Raw genomic sequence first — 21,280 nt, forward strand, 5'->3', positions numbered from 1 at the left:
AGTAGTGGATCTCGCTAGAGACCTGCTCCAATCAAGACTGACCTGCATTTAAGTACACATGTTTCTTTTTTTCTTTTTTCGATGACTAAAACATTACAACCAAACCTTTAACAGTATACAATCTCTGAAAGCCTTATGCTGTTCAGCTCCCTTGAGAGTTTCTTACCACTAGTAGTTCAAATATCACTTCATTGTAAATAAGAACAGCAAACGATATGCTCCGCTAACGAGGTCATAATATCGAAACATATTTGGTGTTATCTCCCATGTATACCGAAAGAAAGTTATATTAATGTTTTTGTTAGATCCCTGGATAACTATTTCTAAATATTTTCCCATGTCCTCCACCATTATATATGTTAACAGTCATGTAACATCAAGTGTACTATAATATAGGCTGGACCATCATGATCTTATTGAATTATAAATGCGCGCGAGTAAACCAATTTTCAACAATGACTCCACTACATACAAAGAAATATCAGAAGAGACACATTTAAATAAATCATGATATCGTCTGCATCTTCCAGTTGCAATCTGCCATTGTACTTTACATTCAATAAAGATTTGTTGTTTTAAAATTATTCATGTTAATATTTCCTTTCATTTTTTATCATCCCCCCTCCACCTGATTATTGAGTGAAAGATAAAATAATTCAAGAATACAATTCATGAATATTAGATGACCATTCAAACTGGAAACTGAAGAAAGACGGACAGTTACAGACGATCGTCTTTTCAGATGTTTTGGATATTAGACGTAGAAACTGTAAGGTGTCGACTGTTAAAAAATTGTCGATTTGAAATAAAAGACTAAAAAAATGGTTTTAGTGAAAAATATATTTATTGGTTGTTCCTGTATGTCGAAACTGAGAGCCTGTTTCAACATTTCAAATCAGTCAATATACTTAAAGCTAAAAACGCTATTGATTGCTTGGTTCGTCAGTGAACGATACAAGAAGATTGTCTAAATTAAGAACTGGGTTTGAATCTACGACCTCTACCTCATCCATTGTTTCAATCTCGTCATCAGATAACGAAACTAAGACTATATTAGGGTCCAAACTTCCATTTTCGGGAACAACTTCCATATTTTGTTCATGATCATCGGAAATTGAAATTAGAGCTGGTTCCGAAGTGGTCGAACTCTCTTTAGAAACTATTTCAATATCAGAGTTATCGTCGTTTGAAATGGAATTAGTATTGGTTTCAGGATTAAAGTCTACTTCCTCAATAGATTTATCGTCTGCATCATCTTTTGACAATACAGTTACATCTGTAGAATCTTTATTTTCTTGAGGAGAATTTCCAGAAATTTCACCGACACTTGTAGTTTTTGAGCTGTCTGTTTCATCGTCGAATGCTAAATTGTCTTGTCCTGGAACGATTGAAGGATTCGGGTCTTTGACTACAAGGCTTGCAGGTGTATGAGATGTAATGTTAATTTCGACGGAATTCGTGCTTTTTACGTAAAGTGGATTGGTGAAATTTTGGAATTCTTTACCGAGAATCATTCTCACTGGATATTTCTTCCTGTACCAAATGTAAACAGCGATTCCAATCCCCATTAAAATGAGGACAGGAAGTGTGACTCCGATAACGATGGCGCCGACATCGACCTTCGGTGCAGGCACGGGTGGTTTGGTTCCTGCAAGTGTGTCATTCCCGACGTAGACATCAATTTTTCCTGGAACTTTATCAGTCTGGAATGAAATATAAGAACTTATGTTAATATAATTATAAGCTTTCATCGTATATTGACAATAAAATATTGTCTAATATTAGGGCATATATTATTAGGGCATATATTATTAGGGCATATATAAGTCCCAACGTAAACAATATGGATAGAATACATACATGCGAATTTTCTTTAAAAAAATTAGGATTTTCATAAATTCATTTCTAATCTACACACACACATGCAAGCTTTCATCGTATATATATTGTGTGTGTGTGTGTGTGTGTGTGTGTGCAATATGCTCAGTGTAGATCCGGAAGACAATGGCTCAAATACGAGTTCAATGCACCGTTATTTAGAGGGTACACTCTATTGAGATAGTGAAAGGCTTTACAGAAAATTTGGATGAGATATCGAATCGACCCGTGAAACTGCTGAGCCTTCCATAAAGCCACATGTTATAGCAATACATTCTCTGTGTATGTGTGGATAGGTGGATAGATAGATAGATAGATATGTTTCTTTATTAGCCACACAGGGCTGCACACAGATAGAACAAATTACAAGGTAGAGCTTTTCTTTTGAAGGTTTAAAAAATAAAAAAAATAAAAAAAATAAAATAAAATAAAAATAAAATTAAAAAAAAGGGGGGAGTCGATCAAAAGGGATCGTAAAAGGAGAGAAAGAGGACAAAAAAAAAGGGGGGGGTAAAAAAAGGGGGAGAGGAAAAAAATTGATCAATAGGGATCGTTATCACAGAAATGTCAATATGAAGTGTAAAGGGGAGGACAGGTGAGGTTTACCCGTGGAAAGAAAAGCCTACAGAAAAGACCACGGTAACCTCGGTCAATGAAGTCACATGTTATATTTCTTTTCTTTTTTTTTTTTTTTTTGCAAATAGCAACTCTCTGTATTAATTTTTACGGTTCATAGAATCATAGTCAAGGTGGCTTCGTCATTCATACGTGCCATCCTTGCTACATTCACCCATCTTTTTTTAAAACATTCACTAGACAAAACTTGCCTCTCTACTCTCACTTTTTTCTTCAAGTGATACTTGAAGAAGTTGATGAGAGATTGACCAGAGAGGAAAGTGTTGTCTCTAATCCTTTCAGACGCGTCCACCAGATACATTCTTTCGCCATAGCCACAGTATGATAAAAATAGCTCTTCCTTCCCGTTTGAAGGAAGGAGGCGTGACGATATTAACGATAGACTCGGCTGATAAACCGACACGTCCCACACGTGACAGCAGTCGTTCGACATAAGCCCACAGGTGGGAAATTGCTGGACACTGCACGATTGCGTGCAGAGCGGTTTCGTCGCTCTGCCCGCATCTCGGGCAGGTCGGCCCCGTGTTTCTCGAGCCATGCCTATAGAGCTTATCCCGAACGGGTAGCGCTTCTCGGTAGCACGCCAGGCCAGGGATCTCTGGAAGTTGTCCATAGGTCCCGGGCCGAAAGTCGTTTGAAACAGGCGGGTCAGGTATTCCTCGTCGACGCCCAGGTTTGCCCCGAGCTCGTCGTCGTACCTCCCCTCCACTATCCCCTATAGAATGCTTTGGTTGTGTTGAAGTCATTCAAGGTCGACCCAGGACGGCAGAGTTGCTTGAGAGCAACGCGACACTCGCGGTGCCATTCGCCCTTCTTCGGCCTCTTTTTGATCCACGACTGTAGTTCGGTCATGGAGAAGTTGCGGGAATGCGTGCCTCACAAACGGCGACCACACCTGTTCACCGTCGTCTACATAGAGCCGGAGATGTCGCAGTCTCAGCGCGTGTCTGCGCATCATCAACCACGGCATGCCCAGCCCTCCTTTTAACGGGTGTTGACAGCAAATGGATCGCCTGACCATCGGGACGCATCCTTTCCACAAGAAGCGGAAGAGGATGCGTTGTAGTTTGGTGATGGTAGGGTCGGGACAAGGTACGACGGTCAGGCGGTAGTAGATGATGGACGCGATGTACGCGTTCACACCACCTCCGCCCGACCTTTTAGGGACAGTTTCCTCTCGGCCCATTGCTGGGCGAGAGTGACCACCCTACTCGTATCCTCGTTCCAGTTCTTCTCTATTTGGAGGTCCGGACCGAACCAGACCCCGAGCAACTCAACCGGGCCGTCTGTCCAGCGTCCCACGACGGAGGTACTGGTGGACGGCATGGGCTTGCTTCTCCAGGTGCCGAGCCGCAAGCCCACTGACTTTTCCGGTTGATTTTTGCTCCTGTCACCGCTTCGTCGTAGTCTTTCAGTGTCTCGCCGACCCGCTCGATGTGCTCGTGGCTTGACACTATGACGGTGACGTCGTCCGCGTATGCAGACACGCTCGTCCCGCATCCTAATTCTCGCGGGATGCCCCTCAGAGTCGCCAGCTTCCGCAGTAGTGCTCAAGAGTCAATACGTATAGAACGCCGAGAGGGGCATCCCTGACGGACCGAACGTGCAATGTCGAAGGGTCTCGATAGATGTCCATTTACGCGAATTACCGAACGGATGCCTCTGTACAAGGCAGCTATCCAGCCGCGGAAGACGGGACCGAAACCAGCCGCTCTCAGGACTGCCTCCAAGTATCGATGGTCTACCCTATCAAAGGCTTTCGATTGATCCAAGTTGATCAGGGCCCCACCCATGCCAGGTTCGTTAACTACCTGTCTATGATGTAGCGCATCAGATGGAGGTTGTCATGGATGCTCCGGCCCGGCACGGCGCACGTTTGTGCGTTGTCGACCAGTTTCTCCATGACAAGCGCCAACCTCTTGGCTAACACCTTTGTCAAAATTTTCAGGTCTGCATTGAGCAGAGTGATTGGCCTAAAGTTATCTATAATGTTTCCCTTGTTTGGATCTTTCTTCAGCAGAGTTACAGCTCCTCGACTCACAAAACCGGGTATGCTCCCGTTTTGCTGCCAGTTGCAGTATACCGCTGCCAAGACGTCTCCAAACAAATCTGGCATACAATAGTAAAATTCGTAGGGTAGACCATCCAAACCCGGTGATTTGTCCCTCGAGCATTCTGCCATCGCTTCCCGCCACTTCCGCCGCCGTGATGGCACCTTCGCAGCACCCTGCCTTTCTTGTCGAGAGTCGTGGCAGGCTATGTAGGTAGGCACTGAAGTCTACCCTACGTTCTTGCCCTCCACTCGTCCCGAACAGTCGGGCAAAATGCTGCTGAAAGGCCTCACACATTTTACTTGGCTCGAGCAATTCGCGCCCCTGTTCATCTACCAGTGACCGAATGGTGGCTTTGTTGCCCTGTTGCGCCTCTGCCACCCGGGCTTCTCTCGCGGCTCCAACACCTTCGTTCCTTAGAGCACGCATCCTAACTCTGACAGCACATCCTTCGTGTTTGGCGTTGAAGTGTTGGTCGAGGGCCAACCTCGCCGCCAAAACGTCGGATGCGATGCCGCTTCTAATTGCCTCTTCTAGCTTCTTAACTAGCTCACCCTCTACTCTATTTCTATCTATGGCTAGTGCTTTGCTGTAAGATAGATAGATAGATAGATAGATAGATAGATAGATAGATAGATAGATAGATAGATAGATAGATAGATAGATAGATAGATAGACAGACAGACAGACAGACAGACAGATAAATAGATAGATAGATAGATAGATAGATAGATAGATAGATAGATAGATAGATAGATAGATAGATAGATAGATAGATAGATAGATAGATAATAGATAGATAGACAGACAGACACACACACACACATAGGCAGGCAGGCAGGCAGGCAGGCAGGCAGACAGACAGATAGACAGATAGATAAAATTATTTTGAAGTCAAAGTACCTCTGTGTGTGTGTGTGGTGTGTGTGTGTGTGTGTGTGTGTGTAAGCCAGGAATCGAACTCACAAATTTACGATTGTGAAGCAATGCAATGTGGGAAGGAGTAGGAAAATAAGTGTAAATTAGAAGCAAGAAAAATAACCAAGAGAAATCAATGTCAAAACCGATGAATAGGTTTAAGTTATTCGACTAAATTTGTTGAGGCGGTGTCTGAAGATGGCTGCCATCCAATGACTGAAACAAACTGAAAAATAAATGGGAGGAGCTGCGTGGTAAGAAACCTGTTTTCCAACCACATGGTTCCAGGTTCAGTCCCCTGCGTGACACCTTGGGCAAGTGTCTTCTACTATAACCTCGGGCCAGCCAAAACCTTCTGAGTGGGTTTGGTAAAAGGAAACTGAAAGAAGCCCGTCGTATATATTGTGTGTGTGTGTGTGTGTTTGTCTACCACCACCGTTTGACAACCGGTGTTGGTGTGTTTACGTTCCCGTAACTTGGGGATTCGGGAAAAAGACACGATACAAAAAAAAAAAATTACTAAATAGTTGGGGTTGATTCGTTCGAGTAAAATTCTTCGCCGCGGTGCTGCAGCATGGTCACAGTCTAATGACTGAAACAAGTAAAAGATAAAAAAAAATGAGTGAATAAATAAATAAATATGCGTAAAGTGCGTTAGTCATTAATTAAGAATGTGGGAATAATTAACTCACCGGCGTGATTGGTTGTCTTCGCTGTGAACTTCCTGAATCTGTTGGTTTCCCTGTAGTTGAGGATGTAGGATAGGATGGCCATGTGGGAATGGTATCGTTGGTAGCGATGGCAGTGGTATTATTAGTGGTGGGTGTGACGGTAGTAGAAGTGGTGATAGTGGTAGTGGTGGTGGTGGGGGTGGGGGTGGGAGTGGGGGCACTGGTTGTTGCAGTGGTGGTGACAGTGGTGGTGGTGGTGGTGGTGGTGGTAGTTGTGTCGATAGTGGCATCGGTGGTGATGTCGATGATATCGGTAGTGGCGTTGGTGGTGGTGTTGGTGGTGGCGATGGTGGCACTGGCGTCGATGGTAGTGTTGGTGGCGAGGGTTGTATTGCTGATTTCTTCATCGGGTTTTGTATCTGATTCGCTTGTTTCCTGCATCCAATACACAACTTCGAACCCTTTGTACGCAACAGCAGGAAGCACCGGTCCACGGTAATACACTTTGGTCTGTTCGGAATTACTGATAAACGTTTCCGATTCCAAACTATTGTTATGGAAGTCTTTGAGTAAAATTTCACTACCGTTGGAAGAAACTTCGACAAAGCGTAAAAATACTGGCCTGACTGGATCAACAGGGAAATGGTAATAGAGAAGAGTGAGGTTTGTGTAAGTTCCAGGAATGGAATTATTGATAATCCATGTACAATTCTGGTATTGGCTAATTGTGCCATTTAGAGATTTTGGACTGATTATAATCCCAGATGTCGAATTCCTAGTTTTATTGTCTTCTGAACAAGTGTAAAGAACACAGGAAGGAATTGCAGAGGACCATTCTAAAGAACCTGAGACATTATTCCAAACGCAAAGAGCTTTTGATTCTCCAATAATCGTATAACCTGGATTACAGGAAAAATCAATAATCGATCCTTCTGTTAAAGTATCCACACTAACTGTTCCATCGTTTACTGAGGGAATGACACAGGTTCTTCTAGGTTCGATGCTACGTAATGTTAGCTCCAAGTCTCCCGATTGTGTCAGAAAGTTGGCACTGATATCGATATAAATATTAACAATGTGAGACAATGTGGTGAAATTGTAGCTGCCTGAAGAATGAGAATGGTCAAAAGAATATTCCCAAGTTTGGTTCAAGTCCTGTATTGTTAGCGATAAACTTTTGTAAGAGACGTCATTAAATTCGATAAAAATCTCATAAAGGTTTTCCTCGTCGTTCGTTAGTTCCCAAGAACAGTTCGTTCCACCAATGACAGTTAAATTATTTAGTTCCACAGTTGAAAACGACCAGTTTGTGACATTTAAAGAATTTCCGCACCGACATAAAGGTGTCGGATGTGTCCAGTGGAAAGTTCCGTTTTCGGATTGTTCACACCGTGTCTTACTGTCACCTATTAAAGTGTGGTGCGCAGGACAGAAAAAAATAACCTCTGACCCCGGGGAATTATCAGTCAGGGTCATATAACCATGTTTAGGTGGGTCAACGGGGTCACACATTTTAGCTTTCTTTTTACTTAAATAACTCAAAAACATCGACGTGTCATTATTATTAGTATTATTATTTTCATTCGAAATATGGTAAATTATAGAAACTTTATTGGTTTTTAGTTCTAATATTCTTGGAATATCATCGATTGTCAAATTAAAAGATTCCTTGAGAAAATGCCCTGATATCTCAACGAAAGAAATTAAATCGTTTTCATAAAACGTAACTTCCAGAGACGAAGCTTCGGAGACGTCGATAGTAAAATTACATATAGATGTATTATATCGATAAATATTGAACGATATATTGGCTGAAAAGTCGGTGAAAATTTGACTACAGGTTAAATAAGAACTGTTGCTGTTTTCTGCTGAACTGGTTTTAGTTTCTGTTGCGTTTGTAACCGGTGGATGAGGTTGCGAGTCGGAAGAATTGGTTAACAAAGTGTTGTCGTTGATGTTGGACGATGTTTCCAGATAACAACCGGCAAACGAGTCATTCCATACGGCAATTCCATCTCCATTCTTTAAGCAAACAACAGCAGACACAAGAGGTTCCATTGATGGAAAATCTTTATCACATGTAACATTTAAAACTGATCCAAGAAAAAAGGTTTCATTACTTGCACTACCAATGGTAAAGTTAACCGGAAGTCGACATTGATTGGCAGAAAAAGCCTGATAAATTATCGACAGAGAATGTCTACTAATATCGTCCAAAGAATTGTTTGTGTGAATAACTTTCATCCAAATTTCGCTTCTGTTAGTCAAGAATGATTTCGTGACATCGGTTTCGTTTAAATCGATACGGTTTATTAATCGAGAGTCGAAAGAATTTAAAGGATTTTCATCATAAATGAGAACGGACACGGCACCATCTGTATGAGAGAACGAGTGGTTATTAAATGTTTCGTCTGATAACACGACTGATATTTTTAATCCGAATTCTTCACGCGCAGATACCTTCCAAACACACGCTGAGGGTGAGCTACCATTAATCTGTTTGGTGATGTCGCTAATGCCCAGGTGAACGTTTTCCTCATCGCAGACTCTGTAACTGGCGCCGGAAAGGGTTAAAATACTTCCAATAATTAACCATTTTATGAAGGAAGTAGACGAAAGAAATTCCATTGTTTCTGTAAATAACAACAAAACAATAATAATAATAATAATAATAATAATAATAATAATAATAATAATAATAATAATAATAATAATAATAATAATGATAGTAACAACAACAACAACAACAACACTGGCCAACAAGTATTTTTCATCAAGCATATGTCAAGGTGTATAGTTTTTAATGCTGATTTCAAATATATAATTAGATTTTTGACATCACGTACGGTTTTCAAGATGAGGAAGTTTTGGAGTTTTTGCTCATGCGTTATATAGAAACTCCAATTAATGACGTGTATGCATATATTTAATTTACATCACGGAAACATACCTTTAAAATAAACTACATTATTCATTGCTGCATAGTTCAGATGCAATATTTCGCCATCTTAAATTAACCAATCAGGCTTTCTTTGATGAAATAGGTATTTCAGCATCTCAAATTGTCCAGTCATAACTGGTCTGATGAAATATTTCATCACCCCAAATTCAATATTAGTATAACCAATTGTATCTATTTCTATCCTTGTTTTACAGTGTTAACAATGTCAAGACAGTGTAGGTATCATCCTGATGTGTTTATTTTGTTACGTCCGAGGACAATTTACTGTGAAAGCTCAAAAACCAGAGATCGAGAAGATTTATACTTCGGCTGTCCTCTTGGAGATCAGGACAAGTTATGGGCACCACGTTTTATCTGCTTAGCTTGCTCAAATGGCTTACGTAATTGATTCAATAGTATTACGAAGTCCATGCCTTTTGCCATTCCAATAAGGAGGGAGCGAAAAGACCATTTTAATGACTGTTATTTTTGCAAAGTAAATGTCACAGGATTTTCTATGGAGAATAAACACAGAATTGTGTATCTCAACTTGGATTCTGCAATGAGATTCACAGAGGAAGTCTACCAATTCCAGTTCTACCAGATGATGGCATTGAAACACAGATGATGATGCTGACTGTCACGATAGTGATGCTGGGGAAGATTACGTGTCTGATGACGATAGATTTGAACATCAGAAATTTTTCCAAGCTGAACTGAATGACCTTGTCAAAGACCCTCTCAAAAGATAAAGCAGAACTGTTAACATCTAGACTGAAGGAGAAGTATCTGCTAGAGCATGGTGTTCATATAACTTTCTGCAGAGAAATGTGGTTCTACAAACTTGCTTTTCTGTTAAAGACCTGCTTTGCTTTGGCAGTAACATCGATAGACTTTTCGGATGTTTATCACAAAATCATGACCCTGCAGAATGGCGTTTGTTTATTGACGCTTCAAAACGAAGTTTAAAAGCTATACCTCTCCATAATGGTAATCTGAAGCCCTCCATTCCTATTGCACACTCCGTTCATCTTCATGAATCATATGAGAATATGGAATTTTTACTTCATGCCATTGCTTACGAAAGTTACTCATCAAAAATATGTGGAGATTTAAAAGTCGTTGAAAATGCAGTCGGGTTTCAGAAAATACTGTTGCTTCTTGTGTCTATGGGACAGTCAGACAACTGAAAGACATTGTTCGGAATCAAACTGGCAGACAAGAACATCATACCAGCCAGGATTGTCTTGCATCTTGTAATGTCCCATTGCCTCCTTTGCACATAAAGCTTGGACTGATGAAACAGTTTGTAAAGACACTAGGGAAGAGAAGTGACAGAGGGTTTGAGTATATTGTAGAAAAGTTTCCCAAAATCACGCAGGCGAGGTTGAAAGAGGGTATTTTTGTCGGACCCCTAATTAGAGAAGTAGTCAAAGCTGTCAACTTCAAGACAACACTGGATGAACTGGAACTGCTCACCTGGGACGCTTTCAATTGGATCTTTGAGTAATAAAAAGGCAATGGACTGCAAGAAAGACATCAAGAATCTTCTGAAATGTTACTCAGCAATGGGTTGTCGCATGTCACTAAAGGTTCACCTCTTGGACTTCCATCTGGATTTTTCGCAGAAAACCTTGCAGCAGTGTCTGATGAACATGGTGAAAGATTTCACCGGGACGTTAGTGCTATGGAGAAACGGTACCAAGGCTTCTGGAATGGCAGTATGCTGGCTGACTACTGCTGGACGCTTTACTGTGATCAACCAGATCAGGAACACCACAGGAAATCCAAATCACAATGTTTCTAACTCTGTTGTCCTAACTTAGTTTGTTTTATCTGACCTATTTTTTGTGTATTCTCTCTTTGTAGAACGATAATTAGGATTTTTAACTCAATAAACTCATTTACTTTCTAGAAATAATATGTCCTTATTTATTACGTTAATGATTTCATTTTTACAAATATGCAAATATCTGCATGTATCTACTGAAAATCTGATACGTGTTGCATACAAATCGAGTGAAATTTTGAAATCAGCATGAAAAAATAATGTAAAAAAGTTGGTTTGCATTCATAATGAGAATAATACATTTAATTTTGTTGACCAGTGTAATGATGATGATGATGACGACGACGACGACGATGATGATGATGATGATGAAGATGAAGATGATATGCACACCCAACAGTGGCTACGGAGCTCAGGGCTAAAGGCAGAGAGTGAAGGCTTTATCTTGGCTGCTCAAGATCAGAACTTATTGACGCAGAACTATCAAGCCAATGTGATGATAAATGGTGTAGACCCAAAGAACCGATACTGCAACGATAGGATTGAAACAATGAACCACCTAATCTCTGGATGTGAGGTTTTAGCACTTGTAGAGTACAAATGAAGACGTGACAGAGTTGGCCAATATCTACACGGGACAACATGTCGGAATTATAAAATCAAAACTACTGACAAATGGTATATACACCACCCTTAGGCTGTAACTGAGGGAGAAAATGTAACTATTTATTGGGATTTTCCAGCATGTACAGACTGGACTATGAAAGCAAACAAACCAGATTTATTTTGTGAAATACCAAAGCAATAAAGTCTGTTTATTGATTGACATGAGCATACCCTGTCACCATAATATCTCGGTAAAAGAATTTCATAAGCTCAGAAAATATAAAGATTTGCTAATCGAAATCGAAAAGATGTGGCACCTCAAAACGGTTACAATACCAGTGATTGTAGGAGAACTTGCGATGATCAAAAAAGGAACTGAAAATTATTTAAGAATGATCCCCGACTTACTATCCATGCAGGAAGTGCAAAAGATTGCCTTAAGTGGTACGTCACACGTATTTGAGAAGACCATTGTCGCTGTCAATTTTCTTTCTTTTTTTTCCCCACTTTATTTTATCTGTTTACTTTTTATCGTTTATTCTTTTATTTTCCTTTTCTCTGTCTTTCTTTCTCTTTTTCTCTATCACATGACTTTGTAAATGAACAATCTGGTAGGTTTATTTTAATGGCCTACCAATGTATACAATACGTTTCTCTGCCCTAGATGTCAGGAAGACACTCGGCAAGAAATGGAAACAGAATTGAAAGAAGATGCTAATGAAGATGATAATAATAATAATAATAATAATAATATAATAATAATAATAATAATAATAATAATAATAATAATAATAATAATAATTTGCAAAATGTGGAACCTGAAGACAAAAACAATACCTGTTGTTGTAGGTGCTCTAGGAATGATAGCAAAAAGGGCTGATTGCTACATAGATCAGATACCAGGAAACCCCAAAATGGCAGAAATTCAAAAGATAGTGCTCATGGGAACTGCCCATATCCTATGTAAAATACTGTCTATGTAATCTCAAATTTTAAAACAAACACATAATTTTCTTAGGGTTTCTTAAACATTCTCTAGAACAATACTTCGTGCAAAACCAAATATATGGCACCCTAAGGCATAACACCAACATGAACTTATAACTTGTTGTTTCTTGAGGTCTCTGGGTGAGACTTGGAGGCAACTTGTACAAATGCAAAGCAAAAGTCAAACATAAAATAATAATAATAATAATAATAATAATAAGAAGAAGAAGAAGAAGAAGAAGAAGAAGAAGAAAAAAAAGAAGAAGAATAATAATAATAATAATAATAATAATAATAATAATAATAATATAATAATAATAATATAATAATAATAATAATAATAATAATAATAAGAAGAAGAAGAAGAAGAAGAAGAAGAAGAAGAACCATAATACTACAGAAGGGACAGAATTTATGTGCGGTTTTAGTAAATATAACCAATGGAGACTAAATCCAGAAACGAGTGAAGTCAACAATGTATTGAGACACATTGAAACAAAGAACATGACACAAACAAATAATCTTATCAGGGCTTCTAGTAGGATTGTGGCGGGAAGGGTGGGATTGGAACTATTGAGAATAGAACGGCGATGGATAGAAGAGGAAATAAAGAACCGTGGTGGGAAAGGAGAATTCCTGAAGATATAAACTCATTGAACAGTGTCGCGTCAATATTTGTCAGGAAAGAAATGGAGAACTTAAGAATGAATGGAAATTCGAAAAAGTTAGGAAGAAGTATGGTGTAGATACAAAAGGCCTGAATGCCGCAATTGAAGAACTGAAGCAGCGCATACATGCAAAAGAAAAAGCAAAACCGACTAAGTTTGAACAAGTAATACTGGCAAAACATATTGCTTAGAACCGACAAAAAAAAAAGATTTTACCAAGGGATTAATGATAATGAAAAACGTGAAAGATTAGTCCCCGATGCTGTGATGAAAGTTGACTTTTCTGGGCTCAGATATGGATATGGAGTAAGCTAACATAATACTACTGCAGAATGGCTCTGTAGCCTGAAGAAAACAGCTTATTATCCCCAGCATGAGGCTATCCACTTCACAGAAGACAGTATCAGAAATATGAGTAAAAAGATAAGCAATTATTGGGTTGGCAACTAAGTTCCCGCCGTTTTTTAATTTTTGGAATTTATTGCGTTTTTGAATTTTGAAATCTATTTTTTTCCAGAATTCTATTTTTGAATCATTTTGGAATATTTTTTGTTTTTGTTGTTTTTTTTTTTTTTCATAGTTAATTTTAGTTAAATTTTGTTTATTTTCAGATCATTAAGATGGAATGTCAAGTTAAGAAAAACGAGCATTTTCGACACCTTCTTCTTTTTGCTTTTAATCAAGGTTCTAAGGCCGCAAAAGCTGCTCGCGACATTTGTGCTGTGTATGGAGAGTGTGCCATAGCTGAAAGAACCGCTCATGATTGGTATGATGCCAAGTTCAAAAATGGAAATTTTGACCTCAAAGACGCACCTCGTTCTGGCCGTCCAGTTGAGTTCGATGAAGAGCGATTAAACCAACTTTTGTACAAAAATTCTCGTCAAACGACAAGGGAACTGGCAGAGAAAATGGAATGCTCCCACTCTACTATAGAGAAGCATCTTCACTCGATGGGAAAGGTTCAGAAGTATGGAGCTTGGGTTCCACATGCTTTAAGTGTCAACAACAAAAATCAACGAGCCACAATCTCCGCTGGTTTGCTTGCTCGTCACCGCTCAACTCATGGACACAAGCAACGATTTCTTTACCGAATCGTTAATGGCGACGAAAATGGTGCCTGTATATCAATATGAAGCAGTGTAAGGAATTGCTTAGCCCCGGTAAACAAGCGACACCACGCGTGAAACAAGATCTTCATCTGCGTAAAACGATGTTGTGTGTATGGTGGGACTGGGAAGGGATTATCCATTGTGGATTGCTTGAACGGAACCAAACGGTCAACGCGGAACTCTATGTTCAACAGATGGAACGACTCAACACCGCTATTGAAGAGAAAATACCTAATCGTCAGCATGGAGTTCTTCTGCTGCACGACAACTCTTGCCCTCATATCGCCAATATGACCAAGGAAGCCATTCAAACGCATGGCTGGGAAGTGCTGCCACACCCGCCGTACTCTCCTGATTTGGCACCAACGAATTTCCACCTCTTTCGATCTCTTTCAATCTCTTTCAAATGCAATGCGTGGAGTTTCGTTCAATACTAATGCAGAATTGAGAGCTTGGTTGGATCAATTTTTCGATTCGAAATCAGGTGATTTCTACCAACGAGGTATTGAAAATCTTGTTGAACGTTGGGAAGAAGTTGTATACAACAAGGGTGAATACATTATTGATTAATTAGTTGTTATTTTTTTATTAAACCTTTTAAAAAATGCAGAATGTGTGGTGAAAGGGGTGAAAGGATATGCCACATCGTTAGCGAATGCCCGAAATTGGCACAACGCGAATACAAAAGACGCCATGATAATGTGGCAAGAATGATCCGTTTGGAGATCTGTAGAAATTACGACCTTACAAAGAGCAAATTCCAGAAAGAATAGCCGAAAATGAGAATTGCAAAATCCTGTGGAATGCAATGATCCAGTGCGATCACCTGACCAGACATCGAAAACCAGATATTGTTGTGGTGAATAAAAAAGAAAGTACTTGCAGGATAATCGACATAGCATGCCTCAGTGACAACAGGATCAATGTGAAAGAAGAAGAAAAAATAAACAACTATGAAGTGTGGGAGAGGTTTGACCAGAAGCAAAGATTGTATCGAAGCAGAAGAAAACATCTTAGGGGGTGGGAGTATGTAAAAAAATAACGTGTAACCATTTTTGGAACATGTGAAGAGGTCCGGCGTCAGAAAAATTGATAATGGTGTAAAGAAAGAAAAGCTGAAAGAGGAAAAGAACACACACACACACAAAAAGAAAGAAACAGCATGGAAGGAGAAAAAAATAATGTACGGTCAGTTTGCAAGAGATATGAACGCCAAGTCAGATACAGAAGACCGGTGGCTGTGGATGAGAAAGAGTGACCTAAAGATAGATAATAATAATAATAATAATGATAATAATATATAATAATAATAATAATAATAATAATAATGATAATAATAATAATGATAATGATAATAATAGTAATAATAATAATAATAATAATATAATAATAATAATAATGATAATAATAATAATAATAATAATAATAATAATAATAATGATAATAATAATAATAATAATGATAATAATAATAATAATATAATAATAATATAATAATAATAATAATAATAATAATAATAATAATAATAATAATAATAATAATAATAATAATAATGATAATAATAATAATGATATGATAATAATAATAATAATAATAATAATAATAATAATAAAATAATAATAATAATAATAATAATATAATTATAATAATAATAATAATAATAATAATAATAATAATAATAATAATAATATATAATAATATAATAATAATATAATAATAATAATAATAATAATAATAATGATAATGATAATGATAATAATAATAATAATAATATAATAATAATAATAATAATAATAATAATAATAATAATAATAATAATAATATAATAATAATAATAATAATATAATAATAATAATAATATAATAATAATAATAATAATAAAATAATAATATAATAATAATAATAATATAATAATAAGGAGGAACACCGGGGGACTTTTAAGATGTAAGAAGAAAATTCAGAGCTCCGAACCTATCCACAAACATCGAAAACAAGGACATCCTATGGAGCCAAAGTTTTACTAACAAAGAATTGGACTGTATCCGAGTACGAGTAATACAAAATGAAATTTATTACTATTTTCGAAACGAAATGTGTATTTTTGACTCGATATCATCTCAACCTCTAACGCAACAACACATGTAACAGGCGTGACACATCACGATCATCTCCGACACCAAACCACCATGTAACAAAGGACTACGAAGAAAAGAAATTCAATGCACACCCGATACTATTCAACACAAGAATAACAATCGAGCGGTACGTACATTAAACTACAACAAAAAATGTACGAAAAAAACTACACGTGCGAAATAATGTGACAACAGAAATAAACGGACCGGTACCCTACGAAAATGACGACCGTCAAAATAATGGGCCGGACGTTGTACCTCATGTCCCGCAAATAAAACCCAAAAGACGTAAATGGACACGTGAGGAATACATTTCTATCTTACACGCATACTTCACAGCAGTACTCTACCCAAAATGAAAATACAACAACACATACATATAAAATATGGAAGGAAAATAATAGAGATTTAGACTTGGATACAGCAATGAACCCTAATAATTAGCTAACGTACGAAGATACATTCTCAAAACCAAAAAAATATCAAATAAAAGAAATAGAACACCTAAAAGAAATATACACCAGGAAAATGTAGATAGAAGCCACACAACAATGCCCAATAATATAAACACTGAAACTGTAAACCACGAAGACAAACGCAACATTCCCAACAAACACGATGTAAACAACGAAGGGGAGCCTAATGATATGATAATATAAAAAATAAAATAATCAAAGAACTGAAAACCACAGAGCTCACAATGGACCACCGACCATACCTCCCAAGAATCAAAATAAAACAAATAACAACACATATTATAAACAGCATAAACCTAGCCGTCACTGAACTGATAGCCACTGAATCAAAAAAAAGTGATATCACTGAGCTAAATAACCTAATATACGCAGCAGCCACTGCAGCACAAAAAGAAGCTGGATACTCACCCAAACCCCCCAAACAGGAGTACCACCACCCAAACAAACCTGTGGATAAATAACATCCAAAGCAAAATAAAAAAAAATAGAAAAGACCTGTCGATCTTAATGAAATCAGCAAAGAATCAACGCTACTGAGCAACAAAAAGAGAACAAAAATACTCCGCAAATATAACATCACAGAAAAAGATTTGCCTGAAATAAAAGAAAAGCTGAAGCAAGATATCCTTGCCAAAGCACAAAGGATCCGCCGGTACAAGAAACGCCAACGCTTCTTTGAAGAAAACAAAAAGTTCGACTCCAACCCCAAAAAGTTCTAACAAGAAACTGGGCAAAAATAAAATAGAATCACTGCAGCACCAACGGCAGAAGAATTGGAAGAATTCTGGGGTGAAATATGGTCGGCGAACGAACCACCAAAAAAAAGGAGAGTATCAAAATAACAAACTCGACATCTGAACAAATTTGGACCCCCATAACAAATGAAGAGGTCACCCAGGCACTGCAAAGACTAAGCAACTGGAAGGCACCTGGGCATGACAAGATCCCCAACTTCTGGTTGAAATATCTAACAGGAATGCACAAAAAGCTGGCTGAAAACTTTAACAACGTACTAGCAGAGCCAGAGACAATGCCTGAATGGCTCACGAAGGGGAAAACCATCTTAATTCCCAAATCAAATGAAACAGAAAAACCAGAAAACTACAGACCAATAACCTGCCTCCCTACTATGTTCAAGGCATTTACTGCAGTGATATCACAAAGGCTGAACAAGCACCTGGACGAAAACAAACTGTTCCCAGAAGAGCAGAAAGGATGCCGCAAAGGCTCATATGGCTGTAAAGATCAGCTAATGATTAATAAAGCCGTAACTGAAGACAGCCACAGAAAGAAGAAAGGTCTCAGTATGGCCTGGATTGACTACAAAAAGGCGTTTGATAGCATCCCCCACACATGGATCCTCGAAACACTAGCCATTAACAAAGTAGCACCAACAATCATAAAATTCATAGAGCACTCTATGAATAAATGGCAAACAGTCCTACACCTCCAACAAAAAGAGGGACTCATGAAAACCAAAGACATCCCCATTAGAAGAGGAATATTCCAGGGAGATACGCTCTCTCCACTCCTTTTCTGCTTGGCACTGTCACCTCTATCTGATATGCTAAATAGAACTGGATGCGGATATAATGTTACGGCAAAACGATCAGCCACCTTTTATATATGGATGACCTAAAACTATACGCTGCAAATGACAAACAGCTGGAAACACTATTAAAGACAGTTCATGGATTTACCAAAGAAATAGATATGAAATTTGGATTAGTAAATGCGCCAAAGTAACCATGAAAAGAGGAAAACTAGTTAAGAGTAACAACATCACACTAGATGAAGCAAATGAAATAAAAGAATTAGACCAAAGCCAAACTTACAAATACTTAGGAATCCATGAACTAGATAAGACACACACACACAAATGAAAGAGAAAATAAAAAAGAATATTATAGACGAGTTAGATCAATACTAAACACAGAGCTCAATGCTAAAAACAAGATAATAGGTATCAACACTTTAGCTGTCCCAGTTATAAGTTACAGCTACAATTCCTTAACTGGACACGAAATGAACTGACCAAAATAGAGAGGAAAAAAGAAAAATAATGACAGGATCTAGGATGCACCACCCAAAATCTGACATAGAAAGACTATATATACAACGTATAGAAGGTGGTAGAGACCTCCTTATACAGCTGGAAAACTACTATAAAATAACCACCATAGGACTGCAAAAATATCTACTTCAGAAGGAAGGAAAACTGATCCAGATAGCGGCAAAACACGAGCAAAACAAAAACTGTTCTCAATATTTAAGGAAGCTGACAAATACAAAACAGAAATCATACCACCTAATAAACATGAAGAAGAAGAAGAAGAAGATGAAGAAACAACAAAAGCTATAAAAAAAATGAAATCCAAACTAAAAATAGAACAGCAACGAACCATGATAAAACGATGGCAAGAAAAGCCCCTTCATGGTAAATACTGGCTACTAAACTAACGCAAAAGAAATAGACAAAGAAAAATCCCAGCAATGGTTGAGAAGCTCAGGACTCAAAGCAGAAACAGAGGGATTTTTAATTGCAGCACAAGACCAAAGCCTCCCCACCAGAAATTACCAAAAACATGTAATGAAAAGAAATATTACAAGTAACTGCAGAATATGTGGAGATGGACAAGAACAATAAATCATATTATCTCTAGCTGCCCAGTCCTGGCTAAGAAGGAAATATTCACAGACATGACAGAGTTGGAACTTACATACATTGGAAGCTATGCCAACATTATGGAATAACACACAGAAAAAAGATGGTATAGGCACACACCAGAAAAGGTCACAGAAAACGAGAAAGCAACCATACTCTGGGATATGCCGATACACACAGATAGAGAAATTAAGGCCAACAGACCAGATATAGTTGTCAGAGACCATGAAGAAAAAAAATGCTTTCTAATGATGTATCAGTACCGGCAGATGACAACGTGTCTCTAAAAGAAATGGAGAACTCTCAAAATACAAAGACCTGGAAATAGAGGTAACTAGAATGTGGAATCTGAAAACAGAAACAATTCCTATCATAGTAGGTGCATTAGGCATGATAAAAAAATATTCAGACAATACATAACAAAAACACCAGGACTTACAAACACATATAACATACAGAAAATTGCACTACTAGGCACTGCACACATCCTACGCAGAGCACTTTCCATACAATAACCATCAGAGCATCACAACAAATCACAGCACATACCCAAGGCACACAGAGCTGCGCTCGGTAGTGAAGTGAAAGCACGCTATAAAAATAAAAATAAAACTACTGAATAATAATAATAATAATAAATGCCCTGATGCAGTACCAGGCAGTGGCTCTCATGGCTTTTGATCTTAACTGATTGAAAGTGTTATCATGTACATTGTTTTGTCTTGGTACAAAAGATGGGCAACAGCAAATATTCTGCTCAATACCACAGATTTACTTCTCAGTTGCTTGACCTTAACCAGTTGAGCATGTCCCTTGGTGGCTGACGATATGTGCATCTCTGATCACGAGCACAAGTAGAGGAGGAACATCATAGCCATGTGTTGAGAGGGATTCTTTAGGGCTTGGATAATTCACCTCTGGAAACATGTGTGGTTCGTTCAACATCCTTAAATAATCCTTATTCAGGTACATTTTGAGCGGGATGGGCTACTCGACGAGAAGAAACTTCTAACTGGGCCCCACCTGCAAGGTCATGTGCTGTTTATCTTGATATGAGATCACCATGGAGCGCACAAATGGTTGTGATGCATGTGCCTGGTTTACCTTTATCAGACGGGTAGTCATGATGGGTATACTGGTCTTCGTATATTTTACCCCAGTGTCACTTCGATGGCAAGCACTGCTCTTTCGCTCAATAATAATAAAAATAATAATAATAATAATAATAATAATAATAATAATATAATAATATAATAATAATAATAATAATAATAATAATAATAATAATGATGATGATGACGACGACGTCGTCCTGATGGTTGTTTCTTTGTTTTTGTTTGCCATGGGCACATCAGACGAAGGGGTACATAAAAATGAGGGAAAGAAAGGGAGAGAAGAACAAATGAAATATAAAGTATACAAAATATGTAGGCACATGTGCGTGAGTGTGGCTGCGTGGTAAGAAGTTTGCTTCTCTGGTCACAGGTTCAATCCCACTGCATCGCACCTTAGGCAAGTGCTTTTTACTATAGCCTCGGGCTAACAAAGCCTTCTGAGTGGATTTGGGAGACAGAAACTGAAAGAAACCCGTCGTATATAGATATAAATGTGTACGTGTACGTATGAATGTGTGTGTGTGTATGTTTGTCTCTCTCCACCCCTTGACAACTGGTGCTGGTGTGTTTGTCCCCATAACTTAGTGGGTCGACAAAAGAGACAGATAGAATAAGCTACCAAGCTTTAAAAAGAA

General features: G+C 38.2%; 1 protein-coding gene across 1 annotated transcript; it reads right to left on the reverse strand.

The window, feature by feature from the left end:
• Positions 1–825: 825 nt before the first annotated feature.
• Positions 826–20,652, reverse strand: LOC115229661 (serine-rich adhesin for platelets-like). Its single transcript, XM_036499299.1, has 3 exons — positions 20,635–20,652; positions 6,176–8,787; positions 826–1,703 (listed from the first exon to the last, which is right to left on the reverse strand). The coding sequence occupies exons 2-3, from the start codon at positions 8,780–8,782 to the stop codon at positions 924–926; spliced, it is 3,387 nt and encodes a 1,128-aa protein (XP_036355192.1). The 5' UTR covers positions 8,783–8,787; positions 20,635–20,652; the 3' UTR covers positions 826–923.
• Positions 20,653–21,280: the final 628 nt, after the last annotated feature.

The sequence above is a fragment of the Octopus sinensis genome, unplaced genomic scaffold (assembly GCF_006345805.1).
Source record: "Octopus sinensis unplaced genomic scaffold, ASM634580v1 Contig13459, whole genome shotgun sequence".
In the NCBI taxonomy this organism is placed as follows: domain Eukaryota; kingdom Metazoa; phylum Mollusca; class Cephalopoda; order Octopoda; family Octopodidae; genus Octopus; species Octopus sinensis.